At 36.8% G+C, this 23,729-nt stretch overlaps 2 protein-coding genes across 2 annotated transcripts; both read right to left on the reverse strand.

Annotated features, from left to right (window-relative positions):
• Nucleotides 1-1,210: 1,210 nt before the first annotated feature.
• pdk3a (pyruvate dehydrogenase kinase, isozyme 3a) lies at nt 1,211-12,357 on the reverse strand. Its single transcript, XM_077624585.1, has 11 exons — nt 11,995-12,357; nt 7,360-7,501; nt 7,105-7,176; nt 5,389-5,573; nt 5,227-5,316; nt 5,021-5,098; nt 4,584-4,657; nt 4,388-4,489; nt 4,213-4,320; nt 3,983-4,096; nt 1,211-2,600 (listed from the first exon to the last, which is right to left on the reverse strand). The coding sequence occupies exons 1-11, from the start codon at nt 12,095-12,097 to the stop codon at nt 2,451-2,453; spliced, it is 1,218 nt and encodes a 405-aa protein (XP_077480711.1). The 5' UTR covers nt 12,098-12,357; the 3' UTR covers nt 1,211-2,450.
• Nucleotides 12,358-13,002: 645 nt separating this feature from the next.
• Nucleotides 13,003-22,310, reverse strand: slc51a (solute carrier family 51 member A). Its single transcript, XM_077624926.1, has 8 exons — nt 22,082-22,310; nt 18,868-19,019; nt 16,896-16,969; nt 16,655-16,813; nt 15,036-15,147; nt 14,583-14,729; nt 14,396-14,501; nt 13,003-13,646 (listed from the first exon to the last, which is right to left on the reverse strand). Exons 1-8 carry the CDS (start codon nt 22,152-22,154, stop codon nt 13,498-13,500), a joined length of 972 nt encoding a protein of 323 aa, XP_077481052.1. The 5' UTR covers nt 22,155-22,310; the 3' UTR covers nt 13,003-13,497.
• Between the last annotated feature and the right edge of the window lie 1,419 nt (nt 22,311-23,729).

Here is a 23,729-nt window from a genome sequence, read left to right on the forward strand (position 1 = left end):
ACCACAAATATAAGCAATACTGTAATGGCGCAACTATAATGAGATGTTGATGACTATTGGGGGTAATGAGCTTCATCAAGGGACATAAGACACTAAGAGTTTCAATACTCTAGAACATTGTGTCAAAGTGGCGGCCCGGGGGCCACATCTGGCCCGCTGCATCATTTTGTGTGCCCGGGAAAATAAATCATGAGTGCCGACTTTCTGTTTTAGGATCAAATTAAAATGATAGATATAGATGTATATTATATTTCCTTATTTTCCCCCTTTTCAATCAATAATTGCAATTTTTTGAAATCATTTTTCTGTGTTTTTAGTTCAAAAATCTTTTTGTAAAATATAAAAATATTTTCTGTTTTCCACTTTAATATGGAACATAATTGAAAAAAAAATGGTTTCCTTTTGAAATGAAAAACAAATGATTAAACACATGATTTTCCCTTACTAAGAAAAAAAGCTAAAATAAACATTGTTTTAGATCTATAAAAAACAGAATATTCAGGGCTTTTGATCCAGTTCTTTTAATCCATTTATTTAAAAAAATCTAAATATTATATCTAATCTCTCTGTCCGGCCCACGTGAAATCAAGTTGACGTTAAGGCGGCCCATGAACCAACCCGAGTCTGACAAACTTGCTCACTTGCTCATTCACGCTCACACTCGTACCTAGGGGCAATTTAGAGCACATGTGTCAAAGTGGTGGCCCGGGGGCCACACCTGGCCCGCTGCATCATTTTGTGTGGCCTGGGAAAGTAAATCATGAGTGCCGACTTTCTGTTTTAGGATCAAATTAAAATGAAGAGTATAGATGTATATCACATTTCCTGATTTTCCCCCTTTTAAATCAATAATTGTAATTGTTTTAATACATTTTTCTGTGTTTTTAGTTCAAAAATCATTTTGTAAAATCTAAAAATATATTTAAAAAAAGCTCAAATAAACATTGTTTTAGATCTATAAAAAACTGAATATTCAGGGCTTTTAATCCAGTTCTTTTAATCCATTTATTTAAAAAAATCTAAATATTATATCTAAAATGGTCCGGCCCACGTGAAATCAAGTTGACGTTAAATCGGCCCGCAAACCAACCCGAGTCTGACACCCTAAAGCATTTAAATTGAGCTAATGTGTGCACTTTTTCATCTATCTCGACTTGATTCCGTTCATACATCACAATATAGAAAAGCCATAAATCATGACAATTCTAAAAATGTTTCACAAAAGTTTTTATTACTGGCAATACAAGTCCTTCAGGGTGGCGCCTTATAAATTAAAATTTAACTTGCCTCTCACAACAGTACATACTATATAAACACGCGAGCTGTACTAACCAATATGTACGCGTTGTGAATGTACGTTTTCTTTTTTATGATACACTCCAATAGCTTGGTATGTAAATAAAATCTTAAAAGGTTTTCATGTCTTTAAAAAAAATCACACAAATTATTTTTATTGTCACATTTGACACTGAATTACAAATTTGCTATATCGCTGGCATTCGGTTTGTGATTGCATGTCTGTACAAGGCCAGCCTCACAGTTCATGCATATAAATATGTCATTCGAAACTGCAAGTTGGAAAATGGCTGCCATCACTCCCACACTGCCTGCATACATTTGCAATACATTTTTCATGTACATATAAGGAACAGTTGCAATAGACAACAAATGGAAGTAAGGCTTAAACCCATCTGCAGATCAAAAACTGCACATGTTCATTTCTAACTGTTCTCAACGTTCAAATACTCCATCAATACCTAAAAATGATATTAGAAATCTTCATTTATGATTCAAATCTTATTGAAGTAAAATTCTATGCATAATTTCAGTGTAAGATTACTAAAGTGCATTCTTTTGTCCTGCAGCGGATTCCGCTTTTTGCTTCACAAGCCTTTAATGTGCTGCCTGATTAAGAAAAAACCCACTTGATTAAAATTAACTAAAGGAAAAGCAATATCTGAGTGCAAATTTGAAAAAAATTACGATTGACAGTGTGTTTGCGCTTAAATACAAAAAAGAAAAAGCCACTTGACTGACTGAACCATCTAATTTTCACTCCCCAAAATAAAATAAAAAAGCCCATTATGTCTATTGTATAGCAAAACCTTGTGTTTGTTTTTAATATTTTTAATCCCAACCCAAAAGAGGCCTCTACGACTACTAGTACAGTGTTCCCAGTGAAAAGTATTTCCCAAATAAAGGACGAGATGTCAGACAAGAAACCAAAACGACCCTTGAATGACGATGAGATAGTGATGACTCACTGAGGCACAGGGAGCCATTGCAAAACTGAGGTAGGCTAAACAGCACACAAAACAAAATAAAACCTTTCAACAGGCGTCATCGGTACTTAAGAAATGGAGTTAAGAGAAATAAGACTCACTTTTTTTCCACCACTATTTAAAGACAGTGTGACGCTACACTGGTAAAATGGAAAGGAGTGTACCAAGTTATCTGTTGGTCTTATATTTGGACTTGCTGGCATCACGTGGTTCTTTGCTCGGGTTGCTCCAATCATCCGCTTCGGGGCTGGTGGTGTAGTGTCGCCATGCTGACTTGTTGAAAACAGGAAGGCGCTCAAATGACTCACTCGATAGGGCCTTTGCACAAAGAAAAAAACACAATCTGTTTCCTGTGTATGGCTCCGTTTTTTTTACCTAGGTCTACAATGTCTTCTGTGTCTTGTGTCTGTCTTGCTACTGCAACCAAGACATTTCCCGAATACGGGATGAAATAAAGTTCTCACCTATTATCTAACTCCCAGAAAGATGTTTCCATCACTCTTTGTGCTAGCTCTTAGCATAGAAATATTAAGCTATTTGAGGCTACCTTCATTGGTTTAAATGACGATGCTTTATTCACATGGGATCAGATAATAATGACCTACTAATTCTATCTTTCAAAGTGACTGCTTTCTAAACCCAGATTGGACAAAATCTATCAATCTGAGTCTAATCATCAAAATACAGTAAGACCTCGTTTATCACGGTTAACAGGTTCCAAGACCTGCTGAATAACCGCAATGTTGGGACAGTGTTTTATGGTGTTTATTGAATATTATTTGGACTTTTAAAACCCTATCTGGACTATCATTTAACTCCCAAAGGTAGACACTACCCTCTATTGGCCAGTGAAATTATGTCCAATTTTGCCGCAATGTTGTGACAGTGTTTTATGGTGTCTATTTAATGTTATTTGGTCTTTTAAAACCCTCTCTGTACAAACATTTAACTCCCAAAAGGTGGGCACTTCGCTCTACTGGCCAGTGAAAGTCTCCAATTTTGAATCCCCCCATTCCTGTTTGTATTATTGTTCCTAGACTATAAATCTTTCCGATATATTTGGCGGATCCAAGCCGCAATGTGGTGAATCCACGGTAGTCGTTCTGTATATTGGCGAGGTATTTTCCACTAAACTTCACTGCCAATAGCAAAAAATGTGAGTGAATGATTCCCAAACTAAAAATAACAATTTGGTGAAGTTTTTTTTTGTGTGTTTAGGAGGTAAATAAGAACAATATACATTCCAGAATATGATCCATCAATAACAACTGAACACTAGAATTTAGTACAGGTTAACAAAATGGTAAGTAATATTTGTCATTTTAAGATTATAATAGTATTTCTGTATTGTCGCTGGCTATAACATTGGCAATAACAATGTGCAATATCTTAGATTGTGCAATATTTTAGAATTTCCTTGCCCGGACGTGACTTTTTAAGTTACTTATTTATGTTTTTACTGGGAAACACGCACTTTGTGGAGTAGCACCACTAATTTTGTTATACGCAGCTGTTGTATAATGACAATAACGTCTTTTGACTAATGTTTACTTGCAGTTTTTCTATACCTTATGGCCATGTGCACAAGTGGGTTGTTTCAAGCATTATAAGAGATGTGTAACGTTCAAATTGAGAACAGATAGGTATAGGCATTCAATTGGAACTAGACACCCACAGCAGTCTTATTCTGTATTATTTACCTTCAAATAGATAACAGCATCAGTGCCCACACCCTCCATGGAGTAGAGCTTCAGATCGCCTTGGAAGTATCGAGCGTAGAGCCTTGAAATGGGTAAACCGTAGCCAAAACCAGCCTGAAAGTAGGCATGAGAGCGGGTCATTTCATTATTAGCCGCATTACACACGGCTCATGCTACAAAAAATACAATAAGGTTAATGCTAATGTAATTTTAAAAGCGTGTGAGAGTACCAGTGGGACTGCGCCAGGTTCCAGGCTTGGCGTTGGGGCAGTAGAGTACATGTAGTTAAAAAGGCGGTCAATCTTCCTCAGGGGAACTCCTCCTCCTCTGTCACTGATCTGAAAGACGCACAAAAGTTGTTTTATTCTAGAGGTAAGAACAATGTGAGGGTGATGTGTTAGTCACCTTGATGGAAAGATCCTCTTGACCAAGAGTGACTTTTGCTTTCACAGGTGGTAAACCTTCCATGCTATTCTCATGAAGCTCCACTGTGGCTCTCATTGAGTTCTACAGGTGGGAGAGGGAATTCATTAAAAAGGTCCTTCTGTATTTAATGTCACAGGCAGTGGGATTAGATTTAAACAACTATGACGTTACTGACCTTGAACAGCTCAAAAAGCATGTGGAATAGATGAGAGGGCACGTACACAACTTGGATTGACTTTTGGGTTTTCACTAGAACATAATGAATCGTAATCAATAATCTCATACACACATACAAAAACTGGCAATTTCCTTAGTCGCATGAGGCAATGGGGGTAGAGTGCAAGGCAGTTTTTCTGCTTCTCTTAATGAGCCATCTGGGGACCCTGAGAACATGCATTACCTCATAGCGTCTACATTATTGTTCTTGTTTTTACGATGTATACACTCAAAGTAGCTAAAGCAAAAATGTATCTATAGATCTATCTGCATGTTTGTAACAGTCAATCCATTGTATGTGACATTTCTATATTTTTTTTAATTATATCAAGACACCCAATATGTCTTAAAATGAGAACTAGTACATTATTGAACAAAAGAATAGACATTTCTTACTGTGAAATTCTTCAATATGGAGCTCCGGAGCAGCCAAGTAGTATTTCTGACACAGCATTTTAGCCGTGTCATATGCATCTGATAATTCAAACATAAATGATATGACTTTGTATTCTCAGTGTAGAAGTCCACTATTGCATCATTGCAAAATATATCACAATGTATACAATAAAAAAACAATGGTTGCTCCCTCTTTTTAAACTCACCACTAACAACTTCAGCCACACAGCAATTCGGATCAATGCTACCGATGTGCTTGGGATGAGCTGGGTTGGTGTCATTACCAAACAGGAGAGCTGCATGGGTGAACAAGTTAGCAACACACACAAACAACCCAACGTCATTCGCACTAATCCTTTAAGACTCACTATGCTGATTGATAAGCATGCGAAAGGAGATCCGATTGGTGTAAAAGCGGTCCAGGAAATATTGTATGTTGCTGCTGACAAAGGGGTCAAAGCCAAATTTCTCCTTGTATTCGATGACGCCTTGCGCCATGGTCGGAACCACATCATTATGACGGTTCCGGATCTCGATCAAAAGATCCAAGAAGCTGAGGGAGGACACAGAGATATTAAAATGCTGGAAAACTAACAGTTAGAACCAGTAAAAAAGACTAAAGAAACTCTTGAAAACTGGTGTTCTCAACAGATTTCCTTATCTGAATTCTTGTGTGCTGGTATCAGCCATGGATGAATGCTAATCAGATACCTATTGTTATGGATATACGCAATACTTGTAGTCACAAGTTTTACGATAAACCATTTTTTCATGCAGTTCTCATGCCATGCTAAGATTTTGGTGTCAAACTACAGCCAAAGTCTGCCTTGCTAAATTATTTTGTGAAGCCCATGAAAATAAATCCTGTGTTCCACCTCATGTTTCGTGCTAAAATATGAAAATACTAAAAAGAAAGATTACAACATTTTTGTTTACAATCGTCCTTTTAAAATACAATTCCTGAATCTTGAGCTTTTAATGATATGATGTAATTTTTAAGTTTAATTTTAAGTCACATATGTAATGTTATTTGTAATATTATTAGTATTTGTCATTGAGATTAGTGATAATCGGCATCCAAGCGAAACCACGACTATGATGAAGTCCGCGACAAAAATTAGTTTGATAGTACTCATGTGCTAATAAACTATAGTGGAAAAAGTCCATGAGATAGGGGTACAGTAATACTTCGGCACTTGGCGGATCAACTATCGTGGATTCACCACATCGCAGCATGGATCCGCTAAATATATATGAAAAGTTTATAGTGTAAGACCAATAATGCAAACAAAATGGGAAAAAAATTGAGAAGATTTTACTGGGAACTAAGAGGCGGTATCTAGCTTTGTGGATCAAATAATAGTATAGAGAGTATTAGATTTGAAAATTCCAAATAATATTAAATAGACACCAAAAAAACATGGCCGCAGTTATTCACCTATTGCAGACCTATCCGGTCTGTTTTCCATGTCTCCCTCCACCAACACACCTGAATCAAATAATCGGGATCAGTATCAAGCTTCTGGACCGCTTGCTGATGACTGGGTCATTCGATTCAGGTGTGGTAGAGGAGGAAGATATGAAAACCAGACTGGATAGGGGCCCTCGAGGACTGGAGTTGGCCACCCCTGACCTATTGCGACAGGTCTTGTAACCTATTAGTCATGATAAACGAGGTATTACGGTAAACTAAACAGTCTAGTGCAGGGGTAGGGAACTTATGGCTCGGGAGCCACATGTGGCTCTTTTGAGGGGTGCGCATGGCTTTCCGCTAAACTGTGAGCTAAAATGTGGACACTACGTCTAGAGTCGTTTTAATCTTCCATTTTTTTTAAATTAAACCATTCTGCATGCATGCATCCCATTGATTAGCATCAGGATAACAATTTTGTCAAAAGAATTTACGAGACATTTTTGGTGAAATGACTAAAAATGCACGCGTTTTCATGTCTTTTTACTTTAAGTAAATTCTGAGTATGGCTGTCAATGAATAACAATTGAAAATATGTATTGTTTATGGCTCTCTCTGTCAAAAAGGTTCCCGACCCCTGGTCTTGGTGTATTTGAATGGATGAATCACTCACTCATTCAGAGCATGAGGATCCTCAGCCTTTCTGTTCTCATAGTCGAGCAGCTCTACAAAGCTCTGCATGTACCTAATAAAACAGACAAAAGGCAAAGAGCAACTGTTATCAGACACCTCAGCGGCTGCCTTGTATACAGTTTCACTTAAAGTAATCTCATCTCACTCTTTCAAATTCCAAGAGTTACACCTTGCAAGAACCAAGAAAACAAGAGCATCTAACAGGTTGCCAATTTTAAAATAAAAATCATTTCACCATTTTTGAACCAAGCGGATAGATGGCTGACTGAGTAGCTTGTCGGGCAGCAGGTTGACCTCTCGCATGGTGTTGGCCAAACGCACTGGTAGTTCCTTGCGCAGGAACATGTATGACGTTTTCTCACATGCATTCTCCCGGCCTGGGAAAATGAACCAATGAGGTACACATTAACAAGTGTTTAAAAAAAAAAAAATCTATATGCATTTCTTACAAAACTCAAAGGCCCTTTTAATAAAAAGGCATTCTCTAAACACATCATTTCATAGCAATGATGGGAAGGAAAATTTGCAAAGTTAATCATAGAACAAGAAATGTAGAATACAATCATGTAGCAGTTTGCAAAGAATGGGTAATAAGAACAATGTTGAAAAATTACCGTATTTTCACGACTATATGGCGCACCGCATTTAAAGGCGCAGTGTCAGTAACGAGTGCTATTTCTGAATTTGACACACACAACACGCATCGCATTTAAAGGCGTACCGCTCCGCATTACCACTAGATGGTGCTGTGCTAAAGGGAATGTCAACAAAATACATATATATATATGTATATATATATATATGTATGTATATATATATATATATATATATATATATATATATATATATATATATATATATATATATAGTTCGCAGTTCAGCTTTGAATGCTGTTTACGCCAATCTAGCGGCTGGAGATCTTTTGTCAATCCAGCCGGAATGACGGCGAGCACCAAATTAGTGTGCTCGCCGTCATACTGGGTGTATTGACAAAAGAACTACATATCCCAGCATGAATCGCGCACGGTGGAAAATGAAGCCGCAGGCTGCTTACCGTAGTTGCGAGACCTGTAGAGGATGGTGTACCCTATTGACTGATTTATTTTATTTTATCATGATAACAATTTTAGTATTGGTCCATATATAAACTGTATTATAAGGCGCCCTGTCTATTTTGGAGAAAATTTAAGACTTTTAAGTGCGCTTTATAGTCGTGAAAATACGGTAAACAATAAGGTTTTACAGAGAAAAAAGCAGCATGTAGCTAAAAGCATAAAAAACGATTACAGTCTAAAGACTAAAGAAGCTTACTAACACATTTTTCTTGTTAAATCTGCTACAGTATAAGGCCTCGAAAGTTGAGTTGTTTTATTGAGTTATCACATCACGTTATTGGATTTTGAGTCCATGAAATCACAACAATGGTGCGTCTCCATGTATTTCTTAGTTTCACAAAACTTTTGTTTTTCTCCAAGCGTTCAACCTCTGTGCTTTTGCCCCAATAGCTTGCTACAATTTTACAATATTTTAATACGTATAACTCTTCACAGCATATTGTAAACCCCTGTGCCTCAATCTGGAAGATGTTGCACTGGTGTTGCTCCTAAATGAATCACCTAAAACACTCTGGTACACGTGTACCTGTGATGGCTTGTGCCGTCAGAGTCATGAGGCTTGTCGGCCTCGCAACTATAAATAAAGGGGTGGAGCTTTTGCAAAAGGTCAATTGAGGGAACTTATACCTGAACGCATGCAGTATGACACCCAAGTGTTCTAAACCAACATTAGTGTAACTGGTTATTTTAGCATTTGTGGACTATGCAGACAATATGGGCACACATTTACAGTGCTATTTTACAATTAAACATAACTAAGACATTTGCTAACATTATAGGTGTGTTACACTGTCATATGTATTATCAAGAGCAATAATAGTGAGTTAGGCATTATCAGATCCTTATTGTGAAGGAGCACAGATTTAAATTTCATCTTCGCCAATTAAAACATTACGAATATTTTTGTCCTCACAATTTAAGATACATCTTATTATTATTAGCAAAATCTAAACATTTTTATTCACTACTAAAATGATTTTTTCAAACATCTCTCTAATAGTAAGAGTACAATTCCCACAATGCACTATAAAAGCTCACACCATTCCAAGAAACTGGTTTCTCTGTTGGCAATACATTCACTTGTTATTGTTCGTTTAGCTTGGTTTAATCAAAGTGGGAATAGAACAAGAATCAGTGTAGGAGGTTGATATACTGTATTTGCAAGGTCGATCTGTAAAAGCAAAAACAATTTGGGATTTTCAGCGAGGTTCTGAGTGCTAGGACTTTTATCAAATAATGTAATCATGTAGTAATTGTAGTTGGTTCGCAGGCCGCGTTAACGTCAACTCGATTTCATGTGGGCCGGACAATTTTAGATATAATATTTAGATTTTTTTTATAAATGGATTAAAAGAATTGGATTAAAAACCCTGAATATTCATTTTTTATAGATCTAAAACAATGTTTATTTTAGCTTTTTTAATATATATTTTTAGATTTTCCAAAATGATTTTTGAACTAAAAACACAGAAAAAAATGATTAAAAAATTACAATTATTGATTTAAAAGGGGCAAAATCAGGAAATTTAATATACATTTATACTCTTCATTTTAATTTGATCCTAAAACAGAAAGTCGGCACTCATGATTTACTTTCCCGGGCCACACAAAATGATGCGGCGGGCCAGATTTGGCCCCGGGGCCGCCACTTTGACACATGTGTTTTAAATTAATCAGCTAATTAAGTGTATTCTATGCCAGAAATTGGAGCACAAATAAAGGTCAGACTCTAGATTTGCATTTGTAAAGCACAATTAAAAGCTGTTTTCAACCTTTGTAATGAGAACAGCTAATTTCCACTTCAGTGTATTTTATCTTGAACTCACTATCAATTATTTGCCAATTCAAAGGCAAGACAATAGGTCACAAAGGGAGCTTTTTGTGATCTGACGCCAAGAGTCATCAGAATAGAATAAGCTTTTTGAAGTCTTTGAAACTGCGACTCATTGTTGCACCGTTCAGTGGTGGAGTCATGGGAAGGTTAAGGAAGTTTCATCTTGCTGTGAAAGGATGCCATATAAACATGCAATTAATGAGCAATGCTTGCAATCTAAAATCAACACAGAAAGGATGTGGCTTGTTGATCATTAAACAACAAATGCTGTATATCGGAGCACTGAGCGACTGTGCAATATGTTTCCAAAGTACTGTAAGTTCTCCTTCCCACACAGCTGTGAAAAGAAATGACATAACAGACAAGCGCTTTTAATCAAAACACGGATTAAGGAAAGCTCTAAGAACTGGGTGCATGTTCCACATAGTTAGTTATTTTTCCACTTGAATCTTACTAAATTGTGTCAGATTCAGCATTTAAGAGAACGGGGATTTTGTTGAATATTGGCAATTTTCTGATTTGTCAAAATCATGCAATGTTATGGCTGTACTAAATTTGCAATTCTAATTGCACCCCCTTTAATAGTCACCTGCAACCCTTGAATGAATTTACTATCAAATAAAATTGAATTTAAAGCCCCAGATTTATCCATGAATATCCATTCATGTAACTATTAAGCAACTATTATTGTAATATCTAATTATATATATTATATTTAATATAAATATATTTATATAGCTATTATTTTATGCAACTATTAGTTATGTCTGCAATCCTATTTATGCATAGAGATTTAAACACTCAAGTAACCATAACATAAGATGTAAAATATACAGTTTTCAGAAATTTTCATTCATTCGTTTTCCAAACAACTTATCCTCACAAGAGTTAAGGGAGAAAATACTCATACCTAGGGGCAATCTAGAGTGTCCAATCAGCCCAGGTTCTGATGTCTAAAAAGCTCCAGTATTTGTATTTAATCAATAAATGCTGTTTTCGGCTGGAATTTACCCCATTTTCGGGCAATGTTTGCCCGTACGCCATTGAAGTTCATCGCTGTCTTTTCCCGGGAAAATCACCCCCCTGGTCTGGTTTTAATGTCTGAAAAGCTCCAGTATTTGTATTTAATCATGAAATGCCGCTAGGAAGTGGATTTTACCCCATTTTGTGCATTGATTTATTGATTATTTTTATGTGTCGCAGCTGTAGCTGCAGTAGAGGTTTTATAGCCATAAAATAGTTTTTGAGGGTTGGATTGATACGTTGAAGGCGCTATGAGAAAATGCACGGACCGCCACTGCATTATATTATATGAAGTACAGTATATTTACTTATTTATTGATTGATTTATTACTTTTTATTATTGCAAGAATTTACCTTGCCAGGACGTGACTTTTTAAATTACTTATGTTTTTTGGAGTAGCACCACCAATTTCGTTATACGCAGCTGTCTATGATGACAATAAAGGCTTCTGATTTAATTTACTTATTAATAGGTTTATCGTTATTATAACTTTCTAAAAATCTATTGGTGAATCTATCACTTATTTATTATTATTTATTGATTATGTATCTGTTCGTTTGTTTGTTATTTGTGCACTTCCATACTTATTTATGTTGTGACTACTTATTTATTGATTATTTGTTTGTCTGTTTGTTGTTATTTGTGCACTTGGTGAAGCCTTGAATCTCATAATATTTGTATATAATGACAATAAAAGCATTTCATTCAATTCAATGTATACATAAGAAACAGAGCTGTCGTGCAGAACCATAAAAATGTTATTACATGTAGTCTCCTACTATGAAGATCACCCTTTGGTACCTATTGGTTCATCAATATCATATTTTGCAACAACAATAACACAGGAAATAACAAGCAGCCGCTGCATGCAACTATTTGCCACTTGCTACCACTTACCAAAATCCAAAAATTGCTTGATGGACAGCGGAGACGGTGAAAACCTGGAATAAAACTCCACTTTAGGGTTGGAGTTTTTCCACAGAGACCAAAAAATCTTCATGTTGGCTGGTTAATATTGACGTTCAAGAGACGCACGAGCATTCATCCCCGAGAAATGTTGACTATCGGACGCCCGCTGTCGACGGTTGCGTCTCGGCAGCGAAGACATCAGCCTCGGCCCGATAGGCTCGGAACGAGACGGACGCTTCTTTTCCATACGGTTTTATGGATATTGGAGCAATAATTTCGCAATGGGTCTTCCTGGGTTTACATTGTTCATCTTAGACCTGTCAAACAACTGTGGTCAAATAGAAGTCTTTGGCCGCAACTTCTGCTTAGGCTTTTCAAAATAAAACATACCAATAAAATTAACACGTAGAGGAAAGAAAATCCATTTCAATAAATAGCTTACTCCATCACCTACATTGGTTGTTTTCATGTTCTTATTTCACATATATCAAATTTATCATATATTCTTTAAAATATTGATGGTGAATACTTTTAAATTACGTTCGTTTCCGGTATATTTCCGCATAGTCACACAGTCACAAGTCACGAGTCAACCTGACTTGATATCGCAAGCATCTCTAGACTAAAATGATTGGCTACAAAAATGACGTAAGGGACCAAAACGCCAGTCTATTTGACAATCCGAAAAAATTATCTGCGTAAATTATACTTGGGTGGTCACCTTTAGTATAGGAAAATCTGTGCGACTACTTTACAACTTGATTCATTATTACTGTGTTAAAAATTATATACTTTATATTTTGTTTCCATTCATTATTTTTCTTATCATTATGAGCGTTCGGCAGGTCGAAAAGTGTTTTTGTATTACTGCCCTCTAGTGGAAAGATTAACAACTGCTCAATAGACAAACACTAAATACCACAGGGACGTCTTTGGAATGTCAACTGTAGTCGTCTTATGCTTGACTAGACTGACACAGAAGGGTCAACATCACACTGATAATAATAATACAAATGATTTATCATCAATAATTCAAAAGCATCTCCTAAAAGTCAACATATTCACTGTGCAATGTAAATAAAATCTATTTCCTGTACATTTTTATGAAGACACTAACGTGAAATGAAAATAAAGCAAATACTGTGAAAAATTAGACACTGAAAGGAATGTTATTGGAGGAAAAACTGAATTGATCCTTTTAAAATGTTACCATTACTTGCCAGTTTGCACATAATCAAAGAAAGCACTCTGCCACTTCAAAGATGTAATTTAAACAGTTTTTTTTTATAAATACGTTGTGGCTACACTCAATGTTTTTCGCAAAACTTGTCAGAGGTTTTACGATGGAAAGAACCTGGGACGAATTGGCAGCAAAAGTTATTGCAGTCCATAAAAGTTGTGCAATGTACGAATGTGTTCAGTCAATTGAAGATACTAAGATCTCCTTCTGAAATGCACATAATATGAGAAATATAACACACATTTACAGACTCATACAGCTTTGTGCAGTGTGACCATTTTGGTATTTTCGTTGTCGTCACACTCCTCCTCGGGGAGGGGGTCGTATAGGCGGCGATATAGCAGACGGGTTACCAGCGTGATGATGAACATCTCCAGGATCAACAGTTGCTGACTCATCACTGAGGAGAAAAGCAAAAACTTCAGTAGGAGCAGTGAGCTGTAACGCAAGGGTGTGTTTTTCCAACATTATCGTTTAGAATCAGGGGTGTCAAACTCGGGTTGGTTCGCGGGCCGCTTTAACGTTAACTTGATTTCACGTGGGCCGGACGATTTTAGATATAATATTTAGATTTTTTTTAAATAAATGGATTAAAAGAACTGGATTAAAAGCCCTGAATATTCAGTTTTTTATAGATCTAAAACAATGTTTATTTTAGCTTTTTTAAAATATATTTTTAGATTTTACGAAATAATTTTTGAACTAAAAACACAGAAAAAAATTATTAAAATTTTTATAATTATTGATTTAAAAGGGGGAAAATCAGGAAATTTAAACTCTTCATTTTAATTTGATCCTAAATAAATGGATTAAAAGAACTGGATTAAAATCCCTCAATATTCATTTTTTTATAGATCTAAAACAATGTTTATTTTAGCTTTTTTTTAGACTAAAAAATTACAATTATTGATTTAAAAGGGGGAAAATCAGGAAATTAAATATACATCTATACTCTTCATTTTAATTTGATCCTAAAACAGAAAATCGGCACTTATGATTTACTTTCCCGGGCCACACAAAATGATGCGGCGGGCCAGATTTGGCCCCCGGGCCACCACTTTGACACATATGCTGTAACGAGTCTAATCAAGGTGTGGTTAGGCCCCAAAAAAACACTCATTGATGATGGAACAAATAAACATGACTCACTGTATCCTCTGGCAGCAGAAGAAAATGGCGGTGCGCAGGCAATTGTTCCATTCAAAGCTAAGATATTAATGATGGCAGACTGAAGCTGACTCAGGATCAACACGAGCTGCGGACATGCAAATACTTGTTAGACCAGACAATGGGAAGTTGACGTCAAAGAGGAGTGGAGCCTCGCACTTCGTCCTACCTGGTACATGGCATACTTGGGGATGATCTTTATGCTGCGTAAAGTGATCCTGAGGTGCATGAACGTGATAGCCACGGGCCAAAGGGCAATTATTGTCAAGATGCCCACAAAGGGGTTGATCCATATTGCGGATCCGGTGATGCTCAGCTGGATTAGTCACCGCAAAAAAGACAGGACAGAAGAAACGCAACCCATGAGCAACAAAAAGATATGTCTAAAACATTCCCAAACGACGAAAAATACCATTTAATAATCATAGAAAGACAAAAATATGCTTAAAAGCATGAAAGAGAAGCATTTTCATTGGTTTGATTCATTTCGGCTATATTCTTAACCTCTTTTGCAGCTGAATTCATATATAAAAACATATTCCAAAAATTTCTAACAGCAAACTGTTGTAATAATAATACACTGTGATATCATATTTGAGATCAAAGTATAAAATTGACTCACATCTGCCAAGTCAAAAGTCCCATTAGTCCACAGGACGATGGAAAGAATGGTGAAGACAACCTTGAGAACAGCAAACTGAAAGGAGCCAAGTTTGAGCAGGAAAAGAGATCGCCTGCAACAGAGGAAAAATCTGTTGAAAACTGAGGGACAACAATCAAAAAGAGGGTGTAAACTGTTCGAGGGTCGCCACCATTGCAATTTGACGATTTGAAATGGGCAATGATAACAGATCAAAAGTCACCTATGTCTGTTTCTTTTCAAAATAGATTGCTTAATGAGCGAGACCGAACTAAACAAAGGTAAAGGCGGAAAAATATGTTGTGTGGGAAGGTTAGTAACTGTAGGGGAAAGGTGATACGATGAAGAATGAAGTCTGCTGGCAGAATAAATGTTTTCCCGTGGAGCTATTCCCTCTGTTTGCCTTCAAATGACAACAATTACGTAATGGAACACTTTCACCACACCACATTAAATGACGAATGAATACCCAAGGTTATTTCCTGCAAATGCTTTCCCCCCTATAGGCCACCAAAGCATAATGAGAGTGAAGTGTTTAACTTAAATATTAACAATGAAATTTGAACCCGTAGTGGTACCTCTACTTACGAAATTAATTCATTGCATAAGTGATTTCGTAACTTGGATTATTTGTCAGTTGAGACTCATTTTACTTGTATGCTGAATTTCTTTCCCCTCTTGTAACATACATTTCCTATTGAGACATTTTCTTACCAGAATATTCTGTAAGGAGAAGTACTACTATATATGTATTAATGAAAGCAGAAAGCACCACCTAAAATAGTTTAAAAATACATTCTAGGCAATTTGAGCCAAATAATCTTGCAAACCCAATAAAAGGACATCAAAGATCTAAACCACATGTGTCAAAGTGGCGGCCCGGGGGCCAAATCTGGCCCGCCGCATCATTTTGTGTGGCCCGGGAAAGTAAATCATGAGTGCCGACTTTCTGTTTTAGGATCAAATTAAAATGAAGAGTATAGATGTGTATTAAATTTCCTGATGTTCACCCTTTTAATTCAATAATTGTAATTTTTTAATCAATTTTTCTGTGGTTTTAGTTCAAAAATCTTTTTGTAAAATCTAAAAATATATTTAAAAAAAGCTAAAATAAACATTGTTTTAGATCTATAAAAAAAACGGAATATTCCGGGCTTTTAATCCAGTTCTTTTAATCCATTTATAAAAAAGAAATCTAAATATTATATCTAAAATGGTCCGGCCCACATAAAATCAAGTTGACGTTAAAGCGGCCCGCGAACCAACCCGAGTTTGACACCCCTGATCTAAACGATAATGGTAGAAAAACACAAAAGGGCACCTTTAAAATATGTGCATCAGAACACATGTATATTTGCCATGAAAAAAACACTAAGTGCGGCGGATTTACCCCCTTAACACGACCTTCAAAAATCCCACCCGTCAAAAAATAAAAAATGAATCAAAAACCTGCATAACATCTCAAATGTACACATGTCGAGGTTGTATATAGGTCTGTATTTCATTATGCCACATGAAGTTTCAATTAGTGCCAATCAAAATAAAGCGATGACTGAAAAGTTCTCCCATTGAGACATTGCATAAACCAGAGGAGTGTTTACCGTGTAATGGCTGCATATGGCAAGCAGAGGCAGCAACAGCAGCACGGCCCCGTGCTAACCTTCAGTTTGTGTTTCGGCCCCCGACGTAGAAAGGCCTCATCGCCGCCCACCTCCTCTATCATCAGAATGAGGAACTTGAACACCACGATGGCAAAGTAGCTGGAATGAAAAGAGAATGCCATATTAGTGGAAGAGAATAGGCTGAAATTAATTCAAAAGTAGCATAAGAAGGCACACTGACCACGCCGAGGTCATATCGGTAAACATGGTGGCTCGGGGGATCCACATTCCAAGACAGGACATAGTGCCGATCACCTAAAAACATATAAAAAAATTGAGCATGGCATTATGAAGAATTTAGATATCAATTCCATTTGAATCAGCTCAAATTTTCGTCATGAATTTTGTATCCTTCAGCAATAGTTTCTACTGAAACATTAAAGTATTGAACATGTGTATTTTAAAAGGTTACAGGAGTTCAAGATAAGTTTAAGATAACCAGGTTCATCTCCAAAAGTCGAATATTCTCAATATTTTGTGAGTAGTGTAATGAATGGAACGATCAAAAAGCGGAATATTTTGGGGTTTCAACAAGAATGTTCTGGAAAGTCAGCAAAGAGTAAAATAATGATGAAACCATGAGGGGAAAAAAAGATAAATTATTCTGACATTGAATTGTTTGGACTGGATATTAGTCAATCTAAGTCAGAACAAGTCCCTTGGGAAGTTTGCTTCCCAAACACAATAAATCTATTTTCTTCTGCGGGGTGAAAAATCAATGCTGCACTTTAATTTAATGAAAAAGCTTGTTCGTTATTTTAGTTGGAATTTGTTTTATAGAGAAGGATTGGAGTACCCCAAAATTTCAAATCTTTTTGTTACACTTTGACACATGAAAATATGACGTAACTGGTGCTAGCTTCTGGCCAGCATTCAGAACTGCGAAAAAGGACTGACTTTAAGAACACGGACAAAACTTTAGGAACAGGCTGAATAAGATGGTCAGAAGGGCCAGCTCTGTTCTGGGCCATCCTTTGGACTCTGTGGAGGAAGTGGGAGAGTGGAGGATGCTGACCAGGATGATGTCAATCATGGACAGCACCTCCCACCCCCTGCATGAGTCCCTCCAAAGCTCTTTTAGCAATAGACTGCGGCACCCTCATTGCAGGAAGGAGCGCTTCCGTAGATCCTTCCTCCCATCAGCTGTCAGGCTCTTTAACAAAACGAATGGCTGATTGTTAAGACCTACCGTATGCATGCATGTAGATCTATGTGTATGTATGTATATATGTGCTTATATATATGTATGTGTATGTATATATATATATATATATATATATATATATATAGGTGTATATATATATGTGTATAGGTATATATATATATGTATATATGTGTATAGGTATATATATATATATATATATATATATATGCAACACGCTTATTTATCTATATATTTATTCATTTATTTATTTATTAACTTACTTATTACCTATCTATTTATGTCTAAAATGCCTTTCCTATTTCTGCATCCTCATCCTCTTGCTACTGTTACAACGAAAAAGATGAATAAAGTTATCCAATCCAATCCATTTAAAAAAAAGGTGAGCAAATCAGTATTCATCTGTGGTCCAACCTTTGGTAGAACGGACTCTCTCTCTCTCATGGTTATAATTGTGAGAGCGAGAGATTACCTGGTTGCTCGCTTTCAACAGTAAACTCTGTCTCTCTCTCTCTCATAATTTGACAGCGAGCGAACCCGGCGACCAAACGTCCGGTCGACGGCCCGTCCGTTCAACCAAACGTCCGGTCGACCAAACGTCCGGTCGACCAAACGTCCGGGGACCAAACGTCCGGGGACCAAACGTCCGGGGACCAAACGTCCGGGGACCAAACGTCCGGGGACCAAACGTCCGGGGACCAAACGTCCGGGGACCAAACGTCCGGGGACCAAACGTCCGGGGACCAAACGTCCGGGGACCAAATGTCCGGGGACCAAACGTCCGGGGACCAAACGTCTTTCGACGAGACGTCCGGTCACGCAAAACTGTGAGGCCGACGCGGTAACAACTCGACAATGTTGGACAATGTTACACTAAATAATTTGTTGCCTTTCAAATATGCTCGCCACGAAATTTTGGACAGGTAGAGGGAACTGCATCATTAAATATCAAAAGGGAATATAATAAACATCTTCAAGCTATAATGGTTACCGGTGCTGCTCCATTGACCCATATGATGGTACTTTTCTTGTTGGCTGGTACTTTCTTATAAACATAAACACACTCTTCAAGGAAGATAAACATGGAGGTGGCTGCCATGAATGTGAGGACAGAGTACAAGATGATGCCAAAAAGGTCCAACTCTGTGAAGAAATGAGTTAAACAAAATATGAACCATCTTAACATATAAAACATTGTGTAAAACACCATCTGATAGCAAATGATAATCGTTAAACACTGATGGAAAATAAATAGCCATGTACATGTACATATATTATAGATAAGAATTAGGCCTTGAAAGGCAAATATTAACTCATTAAAATGTATATCATTTTAGTTTGCACAGTATATTTTGGGAAGTTTTGCTAATATTCATTCAGCGGATATGAAGAGTGTACATACATATGTTTAAATTCTAGGTTTTGGGGGGTCTAAAACAAATTTATATGAAGAAGAGCAACCCAAAAGTATGATAATTTTGAGTAATATTGTGTTCACACCAGACAAAATAGATCAATTTTCTAAAAAAATAATAATAATAATAAAAAAATAGTACAGAAAATGTGTTTCTGCTTCCTCTCTAAATAGAATTGGAAAAAAGGGAGGCCAAATCTGGGAAGCATTGCAATTCTATGAAGGAAATGAAGCATGTCTAGCGTTTTTTTTAAAAAGGAGCAAAATCCATTTAGGTAATGGGACTTTAATTGTATTGTTATTTAATTGCATCATCATGTGCTAATTCATTCAACAATTCCTAGAAAACTACTTATTCACAATTTGATTGATAGATACTTCAATCTTAAATTTAAGTATGTTTTTGGAAGGTAGGAGAGGAAAAAAACATGCAAATTCTAACAGGATTTTCCCCTCACAGTCGTGCTAACAACTAAACAACTATCCTGAGAAATTATTATAAAAATTACCATAAACATACCAAAATATATCAAATATAACATTTAATCAAACCATATTTTCATACATTTGCCACGGGCCTCAAAAAAAGCATTTATAAAATAGCTCCCACTGAATTTAGGGTACATAATTGAAACTGTCTATTTATGTATATGAAAAAAAAAGTCCAATGAGGGCGGCCCGGTGGAGCGAGTTGTTAGCGCGTCGGCCTCACAACTATGGGGTCCTGGGTTCAAATCCAGGTCGGTTCACTTGTGTGGAGTTTGCATGTTCTCCCCGGGGCTGCGTGGGTTTTCTCCTTGTACTCCGGTTTCCTCCCACATTACAAAAACATGCATGGTAGGCTGATTGGACACTAAATCAGGGGTGTCAGACTCGGGTTGGTTCGCGGGCCGTGTTAACGTCAACTCGATTTCATGTGGGTTGGACCATTTTAGATCTAATATTTAGATTTTTTTATATAAATGAATTTAGAACTGGATTAAAGTCCCTGAATATTCAGTTTTTTATAGATCTAAAACAATGTTTATTTTAGCTTTTTTATATATTTTTAGATTTTACAAAATGATTTTTGAACTAAAAACACAGAAAAAAATGGATTTAAAAATGACAATTATTGATTTAAAAGGGGGAAAATCAGGAAATTTAATATACATATATACACTTCATTTTAATTTGATCCTAAAACAGAAAGTTGGCACTCATGATTTACTTTCCCGGGCCACACAAAATGATGCGGCGGGCCAGATTTGGCCCCCGGGCCACCACTTTGACACATGTGCTCTAAATTGCCCCTAGGTATGAGTGTGAGCGTGAATGGTTGTTTGTCGCCCTTCAAATCCAGGTCGGTCCCACTTGTGTGGACTTTGCATGTTCTCCCACCGATTCAGGGTGTCCCCCGCTTCTGGCCCCAGAGTCAGCTGGAATAGGCTCCAGCACCCCCCACGACCCTAATGAGGATAAAGCGGTTCCGAAAATGAGATGAGAGAAAAAGGTCTAATGCTAAATGACTAAAAAAAGAAATACTAGAAGAGGCAACTGTGTTTGTTTCAGCTCCGTATGCGCATGCTGTACATCTTCGACAGAAAAGAACACATCTGGTGTGCATTTAAGAGATGATACACATATGTTATTTATGCAAGAAGGAAAAAAAGAGAAAGGTTGATTCGTTGCTTTTATGCTGTTGCCCGTAACTGAGCGTCATTATTGAGAGAAACAGAAAAAGGCAATGGGTTTCTGGTATCTCAATTTAAGGTAATTAAATTAAACAGTGAGGAATGCTTACTTCATATTGTGTGGTTGCAGAACATAGCAATTATAATTGTGTTTTTCTACCCTTGACAGAAAGACACAAGTGTTGTCATCTATATTGTATAATTGTGTCCCTCCCAAACATTAACTGGTTCCATTAAAATATAGAATCAGATTTTTATTTATGTAATTTTAGAAGGGAATACGTACATTATTCACATCCTTTCACCCAATTAGATTGTGCTTATCAACAACAAGTGTTCTAATGGGATTTGTGTATCAACAATCAAAATGTTATATTAGTTTTCCAGACCTTATTGAACATTTGGATCAAATCCTTTGATTGTAAATAACAAAAGTTGGGGTGAAAATATAATAATAAAACAATACGATATTTGCCGATCAAATGTATTTGACAATGTTGTTAATAAAGCATTTGAAGGAAAGCCATTCTAAAGATGAAAGAAACAGCATATCTAAAAGATCACCAGTTTATTTAAGATTTTAATCCAATTTTATTGTGCTTAATTCACCGATATTTCCATGCAACATCACACACCAATTTTCCACCCAATTTTACACTTAATGCAGGCATAGTTGACATTTAAAGTACTAATAGGACGCCATAATACCAGGAAAAAAACAGTGTAAACAGGGATTGTATATTTTGAATATATGACAAAACCCAACATAAATCCAGGGAGAACATGTTACCCTCATAAACCAAGGTTTGAATAGGCGAAATTAATAACCTGTGCTTCCATTTAATATTAAATAGCCTGTATTTACAGCATTATTGTCGAATCCAAGTCAAGTTTTCGTAGCATAAAAGCTTACACATACGCATATTTTTCAGTTTCAGTTTTCACACGTGTTCTGTGTTAGTGTTTTCTCATAAATTCTAGAAAGCAGGATGAAAATAAAAACTTCTATCTACAAAAAGGGGTGTTTAAAGGCAAAAAAACCCCACAGGTGAGCAAGTAATGACTATGTTTTTCAAATATCCTGACTCCTGAAACATATAGAAAAACAGTCAACTCACGGAGGATGATGTCAATAGCCAGGGGAGGTTTCCCCTTGCAACGGGGGTCCATTGTGGGGATGGATTCGTTCATGTTGGGCGTTCCGGACACTTTAAAACTTGAGCGTCGTGTCCCGGTCCACAGTGGTCGTCCGCGGTAACAAGGGGGGGCTTGGAACTGGCGATGGTGTGGTCCCACAGCAAAAAGAGCGTGCTGCTATTTGGCACTGCTGCCATATGTGCATTCGGGGGCAGTGATTGGGGCATCCCTTCATTGATGCAAGCCCCCTCTGCCCCGCCCTCTCCAGCACGTGCGCACGCACTCTCTGACACACACGCAAAGTGCAATCACCTTACATGGATTGGTTTCCTGTATCCATCTAGTCCACTGGTGTCAAAGATGCGGCCCGGGGGCCAAATTTGGGCCGCCGCATCATTTTGTGCGGCCCGCGAAAGTAAATCATGAGTGGGGAGTTTCTGTTTTAGGATCAAATTCAAATGAAGAGTAGAGATGTATATTAAATTTCCTGATTTTACCCCTTTTAAATCAATAATTGTAATTTTTTAATCATTTTTTTCTGTGTTTTTAGTTCAAAAATCATTTTGTAAAATCGAAAAATATATAGAAAAAAGCTGTCGCAAAATGGCTTTGCTCGTAAGCGATTTAATTGTTTGTTTAAAGCACATGTGTCAAAGTGGCGGCCCGGGGGCCAAATCTGGCCTGCCGCATCATTTTGTGCGGCCGGAGAAAGTAAATCATGAGTGGGGACTTTCTGTTTTAGGATCAAATTCAAATGGAGATTATAGATGTATATTATATTTCCTGATTTTCCTATTTTTAAATCATTAATTGCAATTTTTTCAATCCATTTTTTGTGTGTTTTTAGTTCTAAAGGCATTTTGTAAAATCAAAAATAAATAGTATGCATATAAATATTTTCTGTTTTGCACTTTATTCTCATCTCATTTTCGGAACCGCTTTATCCTCATTGGGGTTGCGGGGGGTGCTGGAGCCAATCCCAGCTGACTTCGGGCCACAGGCAGGGGACACCCTAAATTGATGGCCAGCCAATCGCATGGCACAAGGAGACAAACAACCATGGACACTCACGCACATACCTAGGGGCAATTTAACGTCTCCAATCAGCCTACCATGCATGTCTTTGGAATGTGGGAGGAAATAGTAGTACCCGGAAAAAACCCACGCAGGCCCGGGGAGTTTTCCACTTTATTATTGAACATAATTCAAAAAACATTTTGTTTCCTTTTGACATGAAGAACAAATGATTAAAAGACATTTCCCCTTACTAAGAAAAAAAGCTAAAATAAACATTGTCTTAGATCTATAAAAAATGAATATTTAGGGCTTTTGATCCAGTTATTTTAATCCGGTTTAAAAAAAAATCTAAGTATTATATCTAAAATAGTTTGGCCCACATGAAATCGAGTTGACGTTAATGCGGCCCACGAACCAAGTTTGACACCCTTAATCTAGTCTAAATTTTAGGCGGTCTCTAATATGTTTAAAAACAACAACAAAAAAACTAACCTATTCAAAAGCTAATGGGGTAACTAATATTCCACACACCAACAGTTATTTATTTTCCAAGTAATTCATTCATTTTCTGAATCGCTTAATCCTCAGTATCATTAAATAACCCCATCCAAT

The sequence above is a fragment of the Stigmatopora argus genome, chromosome 17 (genome assembly GCF_051989625.1).
Source record: "Stigmatopora argus isolate UIUO_Sarg chromosome 17, RoL_Sarg_1.0, whole genome shotgun sequence".
Classification (NCBI taxonomy): Eukaryota; Metazoa; Chordata; class Actinopteri; order Syngnathiformes; family Syngnathidae; genus Stigmatopora; species Stigmatopora argus.